We start from the raw sequence: 18,288 nt of genomic DNA, 5'->3' as shown, positions 1-18,288 counted from the left end.
TCACCATGAGGACCCCACTCTCCTAGCCTCCCTGAACCTTAACTACCTCTGAAAGATCTCATCTCCAAATACCATCAAACTGGAGGTTAGTGCTTCCACATATTAAATTGAGGGGGTGGGGACAAAAACACTCAGTCTACAATACAGGTGGAAACCCGTCTCTTCCTCATCATCAGTAGGGACCATATGCTGCAAGCCAGCAAGACATTGGAATGTGCTTGTCAAAAAAGACAATTTAACCTAACTCTAGGATGGGGGTGGGCAGCAGGGAAAGAGGACGAAATTCAGAGAGTTTTAAGAAGAGAGTAAGTTTGCAAGATTTAGCAAACAAAAATATCAAACATCTACTTAATTTTGAATTTCAAGTAAATGATAATTTTTAAGTGCAAGTGTGTCTCTTGCCTAGTTTGGGATATTTATATCTACATAGATATCTGTATCTATATTCATTTTTTTATCTCAAATTCAAATTAACTTGGTGTTCTGTATTTTTATCTGGCAACCCTAAAAGACAGGGGCCAAGAACTTTGAGACAAAGAAATGGATTTCAGGAGGGGCTGCTGCAGGATCTCTGGACTGATGCTTCCTTTATATATTTAAATTTTTGTTTAGTCTTTTAAAAATACCACCTGGCTTTATTTCTTATTGTTGTAACCCGCGCATAACATAAATGGACCATCTTAACTATTTTTAAGTGTATGGGTTCAGTGGCATTAAGCACATTATTGCTGTACAACCATCACCACTACCAATCTCCAGAACTTTCTCATCATCCCAAACTGACGTGTCAAAGGAAACCAGAGCTGCACAGTAGCAGTAGAAAGAGATTTTATTCAGGACTTCGCAACAGAGGGAGAGACCTCGGTACAGAAGCAGGGTCACTTGCAAACACGGCATGGACGAGTGGGGATTTATAGCCAAGGAGCAGGCTGGGGCGGGGGTGGGGGCGGTGGATGGAAAATCACTAGGAGGGTAGGTAATTCTTTGCTCAGCTGACCAACAGGATTCTTGCTGAGGGCCGCCAGGGCGAAGGGCTAGCAGCGGGGGGATCGTGGGGGATGAGGCACGTGGTCAGAAAAAATGGAGGGTGATCTGACGTAGAGACTAGGGGATTCCGCTAGAGCGACTTCGCAGGGTTCTCGCTACAGCCTGGCGATGCAGGTCGAAGCCTGTTTGGGCAGAGGATTCAGAGGAGCCTGAGTCCAATGCGGTCAGAGAAACCGCAGAGAGAAACAGAAAGTCTGTACGCATGAAACCATCACCCCACCCGCCGCACGCCCGCCACTCCACCCTCCGGCCGGCCGGCCGGCCGTCTGCCCCAGAGGCCAAGCCCCGGCAGCAGGGCGCGCGCGGGCGGAGGGCGGGCGGTTCCGGGACCCGGCCGGGGTCGGGAGCCGGGGCGGCGCTGAGGGGCGGACGGGCGGAGGGGGCGGGCAGCCCGGGGCCGGGCCCGAGCGGAAAGCGGCGAGGAGACGGGGCGCGGGAAAAGGCGAGGGCTCGCGGCGGCCGGGTAGCCCGCAATACGCGCGAGGGGTGCGGCGGGGGGCGGTTCCGCGCCGGGGCCCGCCACTGGCCGCCCAGAGCTCCGCCAGCCGGCCGAGCTCCCGGAGAGGCGGAGCGGCGGCGCCAGGACCCGGCGGAGCGGGCGCAGCGGAAGCTCGGCGGCCGGAGCGGCTGGCGGCGGGCTTGCGGGCGGCGCGCAGGTGAGGAGCGGGCGGCGGGGAGGGCGCGGGGCCCCCGGGGCGGTGCGGGGACGGGGAGGGAGGGGCTCCGGGAGGCCGGGCCTGGCGATGGGAGCCGGACGGCGAGGCCCGGGAGCCGCCGCGTCCTTGCCTCCGCGGGAGGCCCAGCGGCGGCGGCCGTCCGCACAGGCCTGCGCCCGGGCTTCCATCCCACCCCGCCGCCCAGCGCGCCGCCCGTCCGGAAGCGGCGCCGGGCCTCTGCCCCCAGTCTGGCGGGCCCCGCCCCGGGAGCCGTTCCGCCCCGCGGCGTGAGGCCGAGGCCGGGGCGCCGGGAGGACCCTTGCCGGCCCGCGGGACTCGGGGCCCCGGGCTCCAGCCCTCCCTTCCTTTCGCGGCCCGCCGGGTCCCGTGACCCTCACGTGCCTTTGCACCGTCTCTGGGCCCCGCGAGCGGGCTCCACTGAATCCTCGGACCCCTTCCCTCCCCGGCCCCTCTTGGTTGACCTCTCGCTCACGGCTTTCACCGCGCTTGCTTCCTGACTGCCCACGCCGTTGCCGTTAACCTGGGCTGAGGACCCTGGGAGCTGGGTGGCCAGGGATGGTTTGCCGGAAGGATTCCATGCACTTCCGAGATTATAAACAGCCCTGGCGGGCGGGTATGGTGTCTGTTCATTTTCTGGATAGGTCCATGGTTTTTACTAGATTCTGTAAGGTGGTGGCATCAAATAGAAATATGATGTGAGCCCCACATTTACAAGTAAAAAGAAACAGGTGAAATAGATTTAGTAATAGATTTTCTTTAACCCTGTGTATCTAAAATATGGTCATTTCAGCCTGTAATCCATATAAAAATTTTAACGGGATATTCTACATTTTTTTCCCTACTAAGTCTTTGAAATGAGGGTGTACATTTTGCACTTAACACTGCACCTCCACTCGGGCAGGCTACATGCAGCTACAGGCTACCATACTGGACAGATCGGGCCTAAGGGCTTCAGAGCAAACTTCTTAAGGCGGTTCGCAGTGTTTATCACGGTTTGGCTGCTTTATTTTTTCCTGCTAATGGCCCAAGGATAGTTATACCCTTATCACTCAAGACCACTTGCCGTTCCCTACACACCTTTGTTCAAGCCCTTCTACCTGGCATGCTCTCCCCAGGCCTCGTAGGGAGATGCCGTGTCTGCTGAGAGCCTTGTGCTGACTCCCTTAACCTCTGGAGGGGTGGATCACTCCTTCCTCGGTGCTTCTTCCCTAGCACTGTACTGTGGCTGAATTAGAGCACTTATCCTGTCGTGTTGTTTTTGAGGCCATTTCTACGTAGAGCATAGTGTCCTATTCATCTTTGTTGTGATCCTGGCTGGCGTCTAATAGTTGATCCGTAGATGTTTGGAGACAGAAGGAGTAAACCGGGGGCGCCTGGGTGGCTCAGTCGTCAAGCGTCTCCTTCGGCTCAGGTCATGATCCCAGGGTCCTGGGATCGAGCCCCGCATCAGGCTCCCTGCTCAGCGGGGAGCCTGCTTCTCCCTCTCCCACTCGCCCTGCTTGTGTTCCCTCTCTCGCTGTGTCTTCCTCTGTCAAATAAATAAAATCTTTTAAAAAAATTTTTTTAAAAGAAGGAGTAAGCCATTAACCAGCTGTACTCAGTCTCTTAATTCTTGAATGGACCTGCTACTTCCTTGTTGAGATTTGTTCCTGTACGACCCCCTTCTGTGCACATACACAAACAGTTGGGGTAACTTACAAGGAATGCATCTCAAGGTGTGCACGGAGAGTATCTTCTACCTTTTATCCTCTCCTGAGCTTACAGATGGGAAAACCGAGGTGCAGAATTAAGTTAGAGAGGCCAGCAAATTTGCATCAATATGAATATAAATGGGGGGGCTTCTTGAAAGGAGTGCGGTGGTCTCAGAGGGTTGGGTTCCTGAGTTAGGTGTCAGCTGGCCCCACTTTGGCCATTTGATAGGAGGGAAGAGAAGTGGGGAGGTGAGTAACTCCCCGGCCCTCATGAGGATTCTAGGCAGCTTCGGGTCTGGGAAGCTGAGGATGTCACTGCCCGAGAAGAAGTGGAAGAGCAGACTGGTCATTTCAGATCTTGAGGAGTCCCGGTGTAGGCCGGGTAGGAGGGAACAGGCGGGGGTAGAAGGAAGGGCTGGGGAAGCCAGCAGAGGGAGCAAAGGAGTAAGTTCCGGCGTGGAGAAGATGGTGTGCTGCGTTGGGAATAACCACATCTTAGCGGTGTCATTCTCAGTCTGCAGAATGGGAAATGGGAAGAATCAGAGATGCAGAAAAGGCAGGGACTTACCCAGAGTCACACTGCTCTTTAAGCCCACGTGAAGCCTCCTCAGCCCTCCCTGCCGCACTTACCCTGCCCCACCTCCACCTCTGTTGCACTCAGGGGCCCCAACATGGTGCCGAAGAGAACAGGTATGTAGCGCAGTGCCAGGTCTGATTAATGTCTTCCTCACCGTCTTCTACTGAGGGGCTGTGATTAGGCCTATTTATAGGGGCCCGGTGCCTTAATATTCTGCCTGGTACATCTCTTGCCAATCAAATCAGTGCCGTCTGCAGCGTGATTGCTGCTTTAGTGGCACCAGGGAGCGGAGTTAATTAAACCCAGTATAAATAGACTCTGCCCTCATCTTGCAATTGGAAGGAGTGTTTTTCCTTCTTGTCCCCCACCCCCACATGCCCCTCCTTCCTCCTGGCCCCCCTTAGCCATAGCCTGGGAGAGCAGAGCCCAGACACTGGCATATGCCGGGTCACCAGCCACTACCTCTCCTGTCTCAGGAATAGGTCCTGAGTTCCTTGGGGTCAAAGTGAGAAGAACCCAGGAGCCCGCATTTCCTGTGCTTTTCTAGACCTGGGTATCATTTGGCAGTTGACACAGGCATTTCCCTCCCCCCCCCGCCCCCCAAATCCATCTCTCTGCTTCCAGCCTCTTTTTAACTCTGCAGCCAGGGTTTCTTTCTTGTTCAACCAGGCTTGGGAGGTTGAAATGAGATCACGTATGGAAAGGGTACGTAGGAGAGCAGCAAGCACTTTCTCTGACCGCTTCGCTTCAGTCTCTGTTGTTGCTACCACTTTCCCTCCCTCATTTACTCCACGAGCATCAACAGAGTACCAGCCCCTGGGAGCTCCTGGCCTCCCAGCCACTGCTCTGTCCTCCACTCCCCGCCTGCCCCAGGGCGGGCCTGTGGCAGACAGTTGGGGTGGGGGGCAGGGCTCTCTTCTCCCGGCACCTGGCCCCTCATGCTCTGGTTCCCACCCACAGGCACCATGACTCCCACGAGGACCCAGCACTCGTTGGCGGGGCAGACTTATGCAGTGCCCCTCATCCAGCCAGACCTACGGCGGGAGGAGGCCATCCAGCAGGTGGCGGATGCCCTGCAGTACCTACAGAAGGTCTCTGGAGACATCTTTAGCAGGTGGGTGCTGCCACCCACCCGCACCTGATTAGGGGCTGGGCAGTCAGCGTGCATCCTGCGGCCCTTTTGCTGATCTTGGTGATTCGGCTGGCTTCCCTGTGCCCAGGGGGCCCAAGGTAGGAGCCCATCTTAGAAGCTCTTTCTCGTAAGTGCTTGTAGGAGCTCACTGCTTACTGTCCCACTTAGTCCGCCCGGTTCCCTGTGGATCCACAGGCCCCAGAGGTAGTGCTCCTCTCCCAATTCCTGACCTTCTCCCACGGGGGTGCGGGGGGGGGGGGGTTGCCTATGTCCTCACTCATTCCTGCATATCACTCGTATCCTGAATATTTATTCAACACTTGTGTGCAAGGCATCATGCTGCTGTCTTTAGTTACAGCAAGGAGTAAGGCCGTGTCCCTCTCCTAACTGGAGAGTATACAGGTTTCCCCCACAATCAGAAAGATCACGTTCTGCCACTTTCTTTGATGAAAGACCAGACATTTGTACCTGGGTTCACTAACTGGAAGAAATCCGAAGCGGATTCTCACTTTCATGAACTGATCATTGCTTCTTCACTTCACGTCATTCTAGCTTACGGGAGGTTTCTCGGGAACACTCTGCTGTGGAGAGTGGGGGAAGCCTGTACTCTGGCAGGAGACACGGACTCCGATTAACCACAGGCATGATTAGTTCTTTAATCACAATTGTGATTAAGACCTATTTATGATAGTTTTGTAAGAACTGATAGTCGTGTAGCATGAACCACGTGCTACCGTGGATCTGAGTGTATTAACTCATTTAACCCTCAGAACAACTTTATGAGGAGATGCTGTTTTCTCCATTCTGTAGATAAGGAAACTGAGGCACGGCTAAGAGATTTGCCCAAGTGGCAGAGCCAGGGCCCACACCCAGGTACTGTGGCTCCAGACTCTGGAATTACCACTGTCTGTGAAGGGGAGAGAAGATGTTACAGGACTTGGTAACAGGAGGCCTGATTTGGTCTGGGAGGGCGGGTATCGGGGAAGGCGTATGTGAGGAAAACATGTATGGGGAAATTGAAGGGTGAGTCGGAGTTATTGTGAGGGGGTAGATTGAGAAGAAGACTATTCCAGGAAGAAAGAAGGGCATGAGCTAAAGCCCTGAGGTGGAAAGGACCTGAATGGAAGCCAGTGTGGCCGGAGCAAGGAGTGAGGAGCTGAGGGGGTCACGAAGCCGGTGAGCTAGGCAGGGCCTGAGGGGTGATGACGGTTTTGAGTGGGAGAGTTGCCAGTGCTTATCTGGCACAACCCTTGGGCCATAATGATTTTCACTCGGTGGTTATTTAACGTGAGTTAATGGTGTTTGCCGTTTCCTTCCAAAGGTCCCAGGTTTTGTCCTACGTACAGGTCTTTGTCTTTCTCTGGCTGTTAAGAAGCCTGAGATGGGGCTCAGATCTCCTTCCTGGGGCCCACCCCATGCCTTCTCACAGGGCCCTTTTATCCCCCGCCGTGGGAAGTCATTGTCTGATTGAGGTCCCTCCCGTGGTCCAAGTGACCCCCTCACCCTCCCCAGACCAGGAAACCCCAGCTACTTCACCGTGCAACCTCCCCTTCACCACCGGGAAGCCGGCCTCCTCCCAGAAGCCTTCCCCCATGGGAGCAGAAAATGGGTTCACTGTGTTCCGTTAGACGTGGTATAAACACCAGACCCTCTTACTCTTCAGCCTCTGACGCGCCCACTGACTCCCCTCCCTGCCCAAGCCTATCCAGACTATAGATGTCAGCAGGGGGCCGTGCCCCGGAGTGGTGAAGGGGGTTGGCGCGGAGCAGCCTGCGGGGCCTCCAGTCTGGCTTCCCCACTGGCTCGCCCTGTGAACTTGAGCAGGTTACTTAATCTCGCTAAGCCTCAGTGTTCCCATCTATCAAATGGTGTTAATGATGCTACCTTCCTCATAGGATTGTGCTGAAGATTAAGTAAATTGAAACTTGGGAAGGAATTAAAGCACCTGGCAGCTAGTAGGCATTCAGGAAACATTCCCGCTTTTCACCTGCTGCTGTCAGCCCCGATCCTCTGCTGCCGGTCGTGGCCCCCCCATGAACGTGCTATCAGTAGTACGGAGAGTGTTAGAGTGTTATGTGCCCTTTCCGTGCTTATATTTGTGCTAAATATGCCCAAGGAGCACATTAGCAAGAGGACACAGGCCTTTAAGAGCCATCAGTCCCAGATGATAGACACCCCATGCCCAGTGACTGAAATGGAGGCAAAAAACAATCCGTTTTCTCACCAGGACTGTGATTGTATGCTTGCCTTTCTCTAAGGGAGCACTGGAGTTTTAGCATACTTTCCTTTCCCTTCCTGGTATTTGGCATCTGTAGACAGTGTCATGTCCCTGTGCCCAGAGATGGAATGAAAAGAGGGCAGGAAGTCTTATCTCTTGGGAGAAAGCGGTGAGCGACGGGGGGGCCCTCCGAGCGGCTAGGCATGGTCCAGGGGGCTTAGGGTGCCTCTCAGGAGCCCAGTGCCTGGTCACTCCATTGACCTCCCACCATGTGCCAAACGTGCTGGACCCTGAGGGGTCCCGACGATGTGTGCAACTTGGTTCCTGTCCTCAAGGATCTTATAGTCTAGAATGGGGAAAACACTAAGTCTAGATGGATTCTTCAGTGTGTAGCATGAACTGTGTCGGCTTCTAGGGATCCAGAAAAGAGACAATAAGTAGGAATCGGAACTCCCCAAACCAGTTTAGGCAAACAGTAAGCAGTCAGTAGAGCAGGATTTAGAGTTGCAGGGCTTAACCGATGTCGTCAGTACCTGATTTTTCTTTCATTCCATCCAGCTTGTTGCTTCTCCATCGGCCCCATTCCCAGAAAGGCCTTGCTCTCCAGCAGGGCCGGAGCTCCTGCACTCACATTCAGGTCCAGTAGAAAAGAGGGACACCCTCCGTGTCGGCATCTCCTCAGAAGGCCCATTGGCCTGGCTGGGTTCTTGTGTCTATCCCAGAGCCCGTTGCAGGGGCAGAGGGCATGACACACTGATGGGCTTAGACCCCCTAACGTGCATTACTCCTGAGCCCTGGCTTTAGCCCCACCTGAAGTGCAGGGACTGAGCCTGTGGGAGCAGTGGGTTCCCCAAAGGAAAGGAGGGCCCTTACTTGAGTAAGGAGGAAGTGGATGCTAGAGAGGAAACCTGCCTGCCTACCACACATGGTCAAGGGAGGCCTCCTGAAGGAGAGGGGCATGAACCAGGCCATAGGAGGGATAGGTCATGGTTAGGCAGGGGTAGGAATGTGGGTGTGCAGAGCCTCTGGTGGGGTCTAGAAAGACCCCCAAAGGCTCAGGGGCCTGAATGGGGAGCATGGTGTATCCCAGGCTCCCCAGGGGAGGCTGGCCTGAACGGGGGGGGGGGGGGGGGGGCGTTTTGTACTGGGAGTGCAGACGTTGCTGCTTGCCCCAGACATTCAGCTCCTGCACTGCAGAACAGGGTGTGAAGAGTCAACTTTCTGTGTGTCCGCGGGCCTTGCTTCCCCCTCTGAGTGTGCGCCCTTGGGAGCTGGCCCCTGGCTTCTTTCTGTGCTCCTCAGTGCTGCGGGAATGTGCCAGGGCAGAGGGAGGGGGACGGATGGTGGGGCGAGTGAGCAGTTAGGGTAAGTAACTTAGGGCCCGTGAGGGCTTCCCCTTAACAGGACAGGGCTTTGCCCTTGATTCGGGCCTTGCAGGGAGCCGCGGGAGGCTCTGCATCAGGGAAGGGTGTGACAGAAGGGCTGAGGGAAGGCTGAGCCGGCAGCCATCACAGAGTGGCCAGGAGGGGAGGCAGGGGCTTCCAGGGACGCACTGAGAACTGTTGCTGCAGTCAAGGCATGGAAGGGGTGAGGCTGCAGTCCAGGGGGGCTGCAGGCAGGGAGGGCTGGATAAGAGACATTTCAGAGGGAATAATGACAGGACATGGTGACAGATTGGGAACAGGATGAAGGAAAGGGAGGGGGCGGGGCTGGTGAGGGTGGTGCTGGCCTAGGCCCAGCCTTATTCCCTGCTTCTCCCACCACCACACCTCCCCCCATCCTGCAGCAGTCCACACACCCCGGGGGCTTTTCATTTTTCATGGGCTTTTGTGGGGGGGGGGCGGCGTGACCCCGGCTTGGAATCTTCCCCCTCAAACTTATTCCACCGGCTTGAAAACTTCTTGTACAGAAGGGACAGGTGGGTATCTGTCTCCTCCCCCCCCCCCCCCCCCCCCCCCCCCCGCTTCCCCCTTTCAGGCCCAGGCCCCTCAGCCCAGGGGCGCCTCTGCCCAGTTCCGCAGGTAGGGGAGCTCATGGGAAATTAGCATTCCAAGCTGGCCGCCTTCCTCCTGCTCTGCCGCAGCCGGAGCCTCCGGGAGCCTGAAGAGAATGACAAGTGCCTCTCAGGCTCTCCTGGAGCCGCGCCTCTCCCTGCCCGGCGATCTGCCCTTCCCTCACCTGGGAGAGGCCCCACAGTAGCCGTCCAGAGACATCACCTGCTTCACGTGACTTAGATGCCGAGGCAGAGGGGGCTGCAGGGGCGGAGGGAGGAGGAGCCGGACGGCTTCCGTGTGTGGAAGTTGGGGTGCCATCACTTGCCTTCCCCGTCATCCCTCGTGTGGCAGGGAAGCTACCGCCTGGGGGAGGATTCCTTTTCTCTGCCAAGCTTTTCCCCTTCCTCTCCTTGGTCTTTCCAACCCCTCCTTCCTCCCTTCTTTTCCTCGTTTCTCTCCCTCCCCCCTTTCCCAGCCTCTCCCCCCTGCCTCCCCTCCGCCGCCGACTGGCACCTGGTGACTCCCAAGGTTAGGAAGCGCTCAGTCAGCTGCCTGCGTAATTAGCACAGCAGTCCTCAGCAGCGGGAGCGGAGGAGGTAAGGCCGGCGCAGGTTCAGGCTCCGCCAGGCCAAGGAGAGGCTGGTGCTCCCTCCTCCCCAGCAGCCCCTGTGGGCAGGTGGGAAGGCCTGCAGGGGTGCTGATTGCTGCGGGGCTGTGGCTGTGAGGGAGTGGGAGGGTCAGCATGGGAGGTGGGGCCCCCGGAGCCCAAGCAGTGGTCCCTGTGGGGCTTGGGGGTGGGCCTCCCCCCCCCCCCCCCGCAGGAGCCGCTTCCGGTAGCCCTGCCCTCCGCCTCCACGGTGTTCCCTGTGAAGCGCCTGCCTCCTCGGCCTGGACCGTCCTCCCCCATGTCTGCTGAGCACCGCCTCTTCTTGCTTTCCTCTGAGCGCCTGGAGCCCCTCATCCCCCCAACCTTGTGGGTAGTAATAGCACTGAGGACCCATCCGCTAGTATGGGAACACTGGGCACACGGTTGCTCATTTTAAGCTTTACAGTAATTCCATGGTATAGAAGTCCCCGTCCCTGTTTCGCAGCTGAAGAGGCCCGAGGCATAGGCCAGTTGAGTGACTTGCTCAGGGTCACACTGCTGCTAAGTAGATGTTAAAGCCAGGTTTGTGGGGCACACTAGTCACTTATCTCCCTGGGGGATGTGTGCTCCCTGATTCATCTCCGTCCCAGGCTCTGAGCAGACTGACTGAGCCAGTTCCATTCCTGACGCCCACAGAGGCGGCCCTGGGGTCTGGACAAATGTGTTTTGGGGACTTGGCTTCAGTGGTAAGCTTGGAAACTGACCTGCCTTGAAGCAGACCACCAAGCCAGGGGGTGGAGATGAGGAGTGGCAAACAGATCGCCCCCTTGCTACTGCTCCCCCGCCTGCGTGGAGGACACTGCTGATCGGTCGTGGCACTCCGTCCCAGCCGCGTGTGGCCTGCCGGGCCTTCCTAATGCCGCCTTTGGCACTGCCACTGCCTGTCGTGAGGGCCCTTTCACCCATGCTCTGCGCTCTCAGCACCGCGGCTCCCAACTGTGAGAGACTAGACTGACTGGGGGCTTTGTCAACAAGCAGGCCATCACTGGGCTGGTAGGCTCTTGGATAACCCTGGAAATCCTGTCTTCTTTCCCCTGCCCACCACAGCAGCCTCCCTTGGAGCATTCCTGACAGGTGCTCATCCTGCTGGAATCTGATTTGCAAAGCTCTCCTAGAAAGAAAGTTTACTAGAAAGTTCTCCTTGTGCAGAACCAAGATCTACTTCCTTGTAACTCCACCCACTGGTCCTCCTGCAGCCTGCTGGGGCGACAGAATAAGTAGCAATCGCTTTTCCACCCGCCAGCACTTGTGATGGTTTTGACATATGGAGGGAATTACCATGTTGTCTAAGTCACCTACCCTGTAGCCAGAACACCCTTCAGTCGTCTTTGTAGGACATGAGTGGCTCCCTCCTCACCATCCTCATCACCCTCCTTTGGACATTCTTGAACTTGTCACTTTACATTCAGCCAGTATTTGTTACATGTCAGGCACAGTCCCAGGTGCTAGAGACACAGCAATGAAGACAGACCTTATAGTTAGTCTAGAAGGAATTCAGAGTCCTCTTAAAATGTGGATCCAGTTTAAAGGGGATGTAGCCGTGGAGAGGTTGGTGCCCAGCACAGATTAGCTCAACAGTCTGGGGTCTGTTTTCTCTCTAGTGCCCCCAAGAGAGTGGATGTCCCCTGTTTACTGAAAGAAGGGAGGAGGGACAGGGAGCTGCGTGCCCCCAAATCCCATTTCCTTCTCAAGCTGCTTAACACACTCTTAGCTCTCACTGAGCTCTGGTTAACCAAAACCTCAGGCCTTGCTAGCCCTCCATCTTGTGTGTTTGTGCACTGGACTTTTTACACCTAAGTGCTGGACTTCATCGCTTGTCAACTTCATCTTGTTGATTGCAGTCCATCCTTCCGGCCTCTCAAGATTATGAGTCTTGATTCCCCACGCAGACCGTTTTGGCCCTCCTCCGTTCGATATCTCCAGTTTACTAACCCAGGGTTTCGTGGGCTGAATGGGGCCTTGCCAGAGACCTTTGTGCAAGGCTGAAATCAGTCCGTTCTTCAGCGGTGCCCTTTGGGTGCTGTTGCTCATCTGGCTCTGATTTTTCCTAAATGTGCTCTCCTCCAACCCCCATAGCTCCATCTTGTCCAAGGATTTTGTGAGAAGCCGTCAGGATCTTTGCTGACTCAAGATGCACTGTGTTTAAGGTTTTCCGCCGATACACCAGCCTAATAACCCTGTCAAAAAAAAGAAATCCTGTGATTTTAGAACAATGCTGGCCCCTGGGATCTGCCTCTTTCTCTTCGAAGTGCTTACAGACCCTCGACTTAATCATCCATTCTGGAACTTTGCCGGAGTTGATGGTTAAGCTTTATGTTTGCAACTTAGAGAGAGCAGCCCTGCTCTCCTTGATGGAAGAACGGAACAGAATAGCTTCTGTCCCTCTCTAGTTCTGCTGTCCCTCCCACTCTCCATGTTGACTTCACGCCAAGTTGTCATATAACCACTGAGGTGGCTTCCACACCCCGGGGGCAGAATGTGGTCGGGCTGGGAGCTGGAGGAGGTAGCTTGCGCGTGAGTACCCTTTCTCAGTGCATGCAGACCTTTCTTCCTGCCAGAAGAGATGGAGCTCATGCAAGTCTGGTTCTATGTTCTCTCACTGGAAGGGAACTCTGCCCTCTGTTCTCTCTCTCCTTTGCCGCCCATGCAGCCCAGTCTGCCAGGGAAGACTAAGCTGCTTTGGGTCCCTGCTTGTACCCCAGCCCCCCACCTCACTGAGCCCCCTGCACATAAGGAGCCAGGAGTAAGCAGGGAGACTGCAGGGAACTGAGACCGCTGGGTTGTGAAATTGGCTGATCTGGCAGGTTCTCTGGGGGACCAGAATCCTCTAGAGTTGGTGGGGTTTGATTTAGGAAGATTGGTCCAGAGCCTTGGCCGTTCAACCTTTAAGGAAATCCTGGCGTTCCCTGGGTGCATCGTCTCTGACCCCAGAGACCGTGGGGCCCCTCTGCCATCCACTGCAGCCTCTGCCTTTTCCCCGTAAACTTGAGATTGCGGCTCTGCCTCTTTCTCAGTTGCGTGCTCCCTCCTGCCAGGTGAGTGCCGACGTGCGCCCTCTCTGAATGTGAAGCGTGGTGGCCATGGGCAGGGGCTAGTGTTCTTGCAGGTGGGGGAGCGATCGGGAGGAGGATGCCCTGGCACCTGTTTAGCCAGTCAACTCTGCAGCGAGAAGACCCTTGCCGTTGCTCAGTAATGTGGGACAGCGTGAGGCTCCTGTGCATTTACGTTTAGGGCACGTGGGTGTTAGCCATTCAGGGAGCCTCTCCAGGTGCCGGCGCTGGGAGAACAGTAGGGAACAAAGCCGAACCCTCACCCCCTCGGAGCACAGATAGGCAATAGATGCATGTCAAGTGGCTCTGTGTGGAAGGGGGTTGGAAAGTGACAGGTGCATGTTTAGAGTCGGTGGGCGGGAAGGCTTCAGTGAGGAGCGTGCTCGGTGACGCAGCCAGCCCCGTGGCTGTCTGCAGGGACGGCACTCCGTTTGAGGCAGAGGCCCCACAGTAATACATTTGGCACGTTTGGGGAAGAGCAGGACACTGTGTGTCCCTGGGGCCTGCCGAACCTCCGAGCAAGCACTCTGACCACAGCCACCAGAACCATGGTGAGAACTTTGGATTTGCACGTGAGCCATTTATTATGTGTCAGGGCAGTTCCCTGTGATTGGGTCTGGGACTTGATTTAGACCCAGCTTTGCCCAGCCCTCCTCCTTGGGAGCTCCAGTCTCCTCATCTGGAAGTAGGCGAGTAGGTACAGGAGTCATGACGATTTTCTCTCTGCTTGCCCCTGCTTGAGGCTGTAAAATCCTGGAAGCAGGGGCCCTGTCCCCGACAGATGGCACGTCCGGGTACCACCTTGGGGCCAGGGTGATTGCCCATTCCTACCCAGAGCTCCAAGAACTTGGTAGAGCTCATTTCCAGACCCTTCAGGTTAGACATCCTGCAGAGGTCAGTTCAAGGTCAGCCATGACAAGCAGGTAACACTGTATTTTAAGGGCCCTTACCGAAGCCCTTGGCTTTGCAAGTTTGCAGATAGAAGCAGGGGTGCAGGAGACTGCAGGGGCTTGGGGAGCAGCCCTCAGCCCCTGGGTTTTTGGGTTTTTTTTTCCCATGGCAGGATCTCTCAGCGAGTAGAGCTCAGCCGGAAGCAGCTACAGGCCATTGGAGAGAGGGTCTCCTTGGCCCAGGCCAAGATTGAGAAGATCAAGGGCAGCAAGAAGGCAATCAAGGTAGACCATGTGGCCCTGAGTCCCCGTGGCTGGCAGGCAGTCCCAGAAATCCCATCCCTATCACCTCCCCATGCTCCTGACGTTGCCCAGGTCCCTGCCTGCCTTGCCCAGCCACACCTCAAGCTTTCCTTCTGCTCAGACCACCTCCCCCAACCCTAGACTCTCTGGAGCACCTCGGACTCCCTGTATCCACAGGTGTTCTCCAGTGCCAAGTACCCAGCGCCAGAGCGCCTACAGGAGTATGGCTCCATCTTCACGGGTGCCCAGGACCCTGGCCTGCAGAGACGCCCCCGCCACAGGATCCAGAGCAAGCACCGCCCCCTGGACGAGTGGGCCCTACAGGTCTCATGGGCTCACACACTTAACGGGGAGTGACCAGAGGCGGCCCTGGGTGTCGGGGAGGAACTGAGGGTTCTTTTCCCTAAGAGGATTTGGACTGGGATGGGTGGTCACTTTGGCCTGGCCCTGAAGCCCACCATCCATGTGTTACCACCCCTGCCCCTGCCAGGAGAAGCTGAAATACTTCCCCGTGTGTGTGAACACCAAGCCAGAGCCTGAGGACGAGGCCGAGGAGGGCCTCGGGGGCCTTCCCAGCAACATCAGCTCCGTCAGCTCCTTGCTGTTGTTCAACACTACTGAGAACCTGTACGGCACACGGCAGGGCCCTGGGAGGGCGGCTGGGTGGCCTGGCCTGGCTTTGTGGGGGCCTGGGGGGCCTCAGACTCCGGTGCAGAGGTCTGCAGCCTGGGCAACCCGGAGCCGAGCAGCTTGATTGACCTTGTAAGGCCTCGGAGTCCACAGTACAGACTAACTGTGGCCCCAGTGAAGTAGGAAAGCTGGGTCAGGACCATGGGCTTTGAGCAGATGGACTGCCCGACATCCACCCCACCTCTGTAGGTACAAAAAGTATGTCTTCCTGGACCCCCTGGCTGGTGCTGTAACAAAGACCCACGTGATGCTGGGGGCGGAGACAGAGGAGAAGCTGTTCGATGCCCCTTTGTCCATCAGCAAGAGGGAGCAGCTGGAGCAACAGGTAGAGCCGGATGATGCCTGTTGGGGCGGGGGGGGGGGGGGGGGGGGCGGCTGTAGCGGACAAGGAGCGGGGCCCTGCCAGCGTCCTCTAAGTGAGGGGTCCGTTGAGCCCTTACTCCCACCCTGCTGTACATGGGTATGCACGAGGTCCTGCTGACTGCCCCAAGGTCAAACCGCAGGGCCCAAGCCCCCTTCAGCCCCCACTCGTGCCCCCCACCTAATCCTGCAGGTTCCAGAGAACTACTTCTATGTGCCCGACCTGGGCCAAGTTCCTGAGATTGACGTGCCATCCTACCTGCCTGACCTGCCAGGCATCGCCGATGACCTCATGTACAGTGCTGACCTGGGCCCCGGCATTGCCCCCTCCGCCCCTGGCACCATTCCAGAGCTGCCCGCCTTCCACACAGAGGTGGCCGAGACTTTCAGGCCGGGTGAGCTGAGCATAGGAGTTGGGCAAGAACTCCCTTACTTGGCCACTCGCTTTCCTAGGCACCTCACACTTTCCCACACTTCTGTTTCAGACCCAGAAGATGGGGTGCTAACAGCACCCCCCCCGCCGCCGCCGCCGCCTCCCCCTCCCCCAGCTCCGGCTGTGCTGGTCAGCGCTCCCCCACCGCCACCCCAGCCCATGGCCTCCCCGGGCCAAGGTGCCAGGGAGGACGACAGCAGTGGTGGGGTGTCTCCTTTAGGTAAGAGCAGCACCAGGGTTCACGGAGGGGTCAGAGTGAGGGGGCGTGTGCTCTTTGAGGGTGCCTGTAATTTCTGGATCCCTGAAGGCTTTCCTGTAGGTTTATGTGACCATGAATTCTAGAATAGTTCTAATTTCAAAATCTTGTTCCACTGGGTTCATGAAATAGTGGCTTTCAAACTGTCTGTAGCCCCCCCAGAATTCTCATCTCCAGGGCAGAGGGAGCCTGGACGTGGACAGGTGGAGCTGTGGTCCCCCGTTCCCACTTACACCAGTGGGAAAAGGGCGGCTACTGAAAACAGTAGAAAGCTTCAGCAACAAAATATCCATATCCTTAAATTGCAGGATTTCAGTTTAAGCAGGACATCTCCTGGTCTATCTCCAGCACCCAGAGACGGCACAAAAACCCCATGTTGGCTCATGTGTCAAGTTCAGACACCGTCTGCACAGCAGTAGATTCCCACGATCCACCTCTGGGGTGGCCCAGGTGGCGTTGGAGAGGGACCTGGGGTGCCTAGACATAAGACTTGCTGAGCTCAGGCAGATGCAGGCAGCATCCAGGCTGCAGACGGTCTCCCAGGGCTCGGCTTCACCCACTGGCTTCCTTTTTCAAGAGGAAGAGCCCGTTCTCACAGCCAGGCTTGAGGGGAAGCCTCTGGACCCCCAGAACCTCAGGCTGGGCAAGGCTGTCCCGCAGCGTGGCCTGCCTGAGCAGCCCTCTTCCTCACACCCTGCCCTCACATCCAGCTACAGTCCAGGGAGCTCCCAAGGAAGTGGTGGACCCCTCCAGTGGCCGGGCCACTCTGCTGGAGTCCATCCGCCAGGCTGGGGGCATCGGCAAGGCCAAGCTCCGCAGCGTCAAAGAACGCAAGCTGGAGAAGAAGAAGCAGAAGGAGCAGGAGCAAGGTGAGGATCGTCAGCCAACTCCGGTAGGGGGGCTCTAAAGAAAGGGCCACCTTCTCCTGTAGCCTCCACCAGACTCCCAACAGGGTGCTCTCTGCCCACCCCAAAGGTCAGAGGGGCAGCACCCAGCCCACCTGCCCCATGCTTTCCCCAGGCTGTCTGCAGGAAGCCCTGGGCGGCCATCCCTAACATTCCCACCCTTCCTGTTTGGGCTAGGGGTTCCTTCCTGGTTTTGTAGCCTGCTTAGAACCTTCCTCTCTAAACTAATAGGAGACAGAGCCTCACCCAGGAGACAGACCTTCAACCCAGCTCAAACTATAACAGAGCATCTTCTTAGACTCTGCCAGGAGCTGTCCCAGGACATGGGTGGGGACCTGAGCTGCTATAGAGACTGCGGACCTGAAGGGTTAGCTCAGTCCTGCTTCTCCAAGCCTCTCGAGGCTGCAGGTTAGGCGTGCTGTGCATCCTAAATGCAGCACGAACAGAACACCTGGGCCCAAAGCCACAGTGCCCTGGAGTCCCGAAGTTGAGTTCCAGCTAGGTTTCTGAGCTTTGCGCTGTGACCTCAGGCAAACTGCCCATCCTCTCTGGGCTGGTTTCCTGGTCCATACAACGGGGCCCCTCCTACCTCCCCACTTTGTCTCACAGCCAGTTTAATAGTGCCCCAGTGCTGGCCCCACTGACGGCCGGCAGCTCCAAGAGCTGGCTGTGATGCCGGGGCGGGGGGGGGGGGGGGGGGGGGAGCGGGCTGGCAGGTGTGGCTAGTGAGCAAAAAGAGGAGAAATACAACCAAACCCTGAGGAGGTCACTCCAGGGGCAGATTTTGTCCTTGGTCCCCTCATCTGACCCGTGACTTTTTCCTGCCACAGTGAGAGCCACAAGCCAAGGTGGAGACCTGATGTCGGATCTCTTTAACAAGCTGGTCATGAGGCGTAAAGGTAGGAAGCAGAGCCTGGCTGCCTTCCCTGGGCTGGGAGCCTCAGGGTATTTTGTATCCTGCACCTTCTGCTTTTTCCTTCCTGTTTTTAAGTCTCTAGCGGCTGGGTGAACTGGTATCCCAAACTAACCCCCCTCCCCCTCCACCCCCCCCCCCCAGGTATCTCTGGGAAAGGACCTGCGCCAGGGGCCAGCGAGGGGCCGGGAGGAGCCTTCGCCCGAATGTCAGACTCCATCCCGCCCCTGCCCCCGCCACAGCAGCCACCTGGAGAGGAGGACGATGAGGACTGGGAGTCCTAGGGGCTCAGCCCCCCCTTCCCCCCGCAGCGTGCACACGGCCGGGGCGAGCTGCCTGGCCTGGGGGGTCTCTCGGCCTCTGCTGCCCGTGGAGGACCGTCCCAGGCCTGTGCCTTCTTCAAGGAGCGCGGTGGCCAGCTTCTGAGGCCAAATGGCTGGGAGCGGGGAGCCCTTGTGCTCTCCTCCAGCCACAGACTAAAATAAATACATGAATCAATCCAGCAG

General features: G+C 56.9%; 2 protein-coding genes across 7 annotated transcripts in view; one reads left to right on the top strand and one right to left on the bottom strand.

Moving 5' to 3' along the window:
- Positions 1-811: 811 nt before the first annotated feature.
- DDX11 (DEAD/H-box helicase 11) overlaps positions 812-18,288 on the bottom strand; it is a 51,763-nt gene continuing 34,286 nt past the window's right edge. For all 3 annotated transcript variants that reach the window (XR_003519768.2, XR_003519770.2, XR_004820280.1), the window contains 3 exons: positions 11,282-12,159; positions 2,186-3,930; positions 812-1,169 (listed from right to left, as the gene is read on the bottom strand). The gene's annotated coding sequence lies outside the window, so the exon portion shown is untranslated. The remainder of the gene's footprint in view (positions 1,170-2,185; positions 3,931-11,281; positions 12,160-18,288) is intronic.
- WASHC1 (WASH complex subunit 1) lies at positions 1,121-18,280 on the top strand. 4 transcript variants are annotated; one of them, XM_027592806.1, is made up of 12 exons: positions 1,121-1,703; positions 4,953-5,106; positions 14,096-14,207; positions 14,403-14,549; positions 14,716-14,852; positions 15,105-15,240; positions 15,469-15,670; positions 15,761-15,928; positions 16,675-16,833; positions 17,101-17,277; positions 17,700-17,768; positions 17,927-18,280. In XM_027592806.1, the coding sequence occupies exons 1-12, from the start codon at positions 1,250-1,252 to the stop codon at positions 18,064-18,066; spliced, it is 2,055 nt and encodes a 684-aa protein (XP_027448607.1). In that variant the 5' UTR covers positions 1,121-1,249; the 3' UTR covers positions 18,067-18,280. The 4 variants fall into 4 exon arrangements, with proteins under 4 accessions (XP_027448607.1, XP_027448609.1, XP_027448608.1 ...); XM_027592808.1 differs by having other exon boundaries at positions 1,165-1,703; positions 17,101-17,236; positions 17,927-18,068; XM_027592809.1 differs by lacking the exon at positions 1,121-1,703 and adding an exon at positions 3,913-4,105.

The sequence above is a fragment of the Zalophus californianus genome, chromosome 9 (genome assembly GCF_009762305.2).
Source record: "Zalophus californianus isolate mZalCal1 chromosome 9, mZalCal1.pri.v2, whole genome shotgun sequence".
Classification (NCBI taxonomy): domain Eukaryota; kingdom Metazoa; phylum Chordata; class Mammalia; order Carnivora; family Otariidae; genus Zalophus; species Zalophus californianus.
The sequence above is the reverse complement of the archived record's forward strand: the minus strand, read 5'-3'. Positions and strand labels throughout refer to the sequence as shown.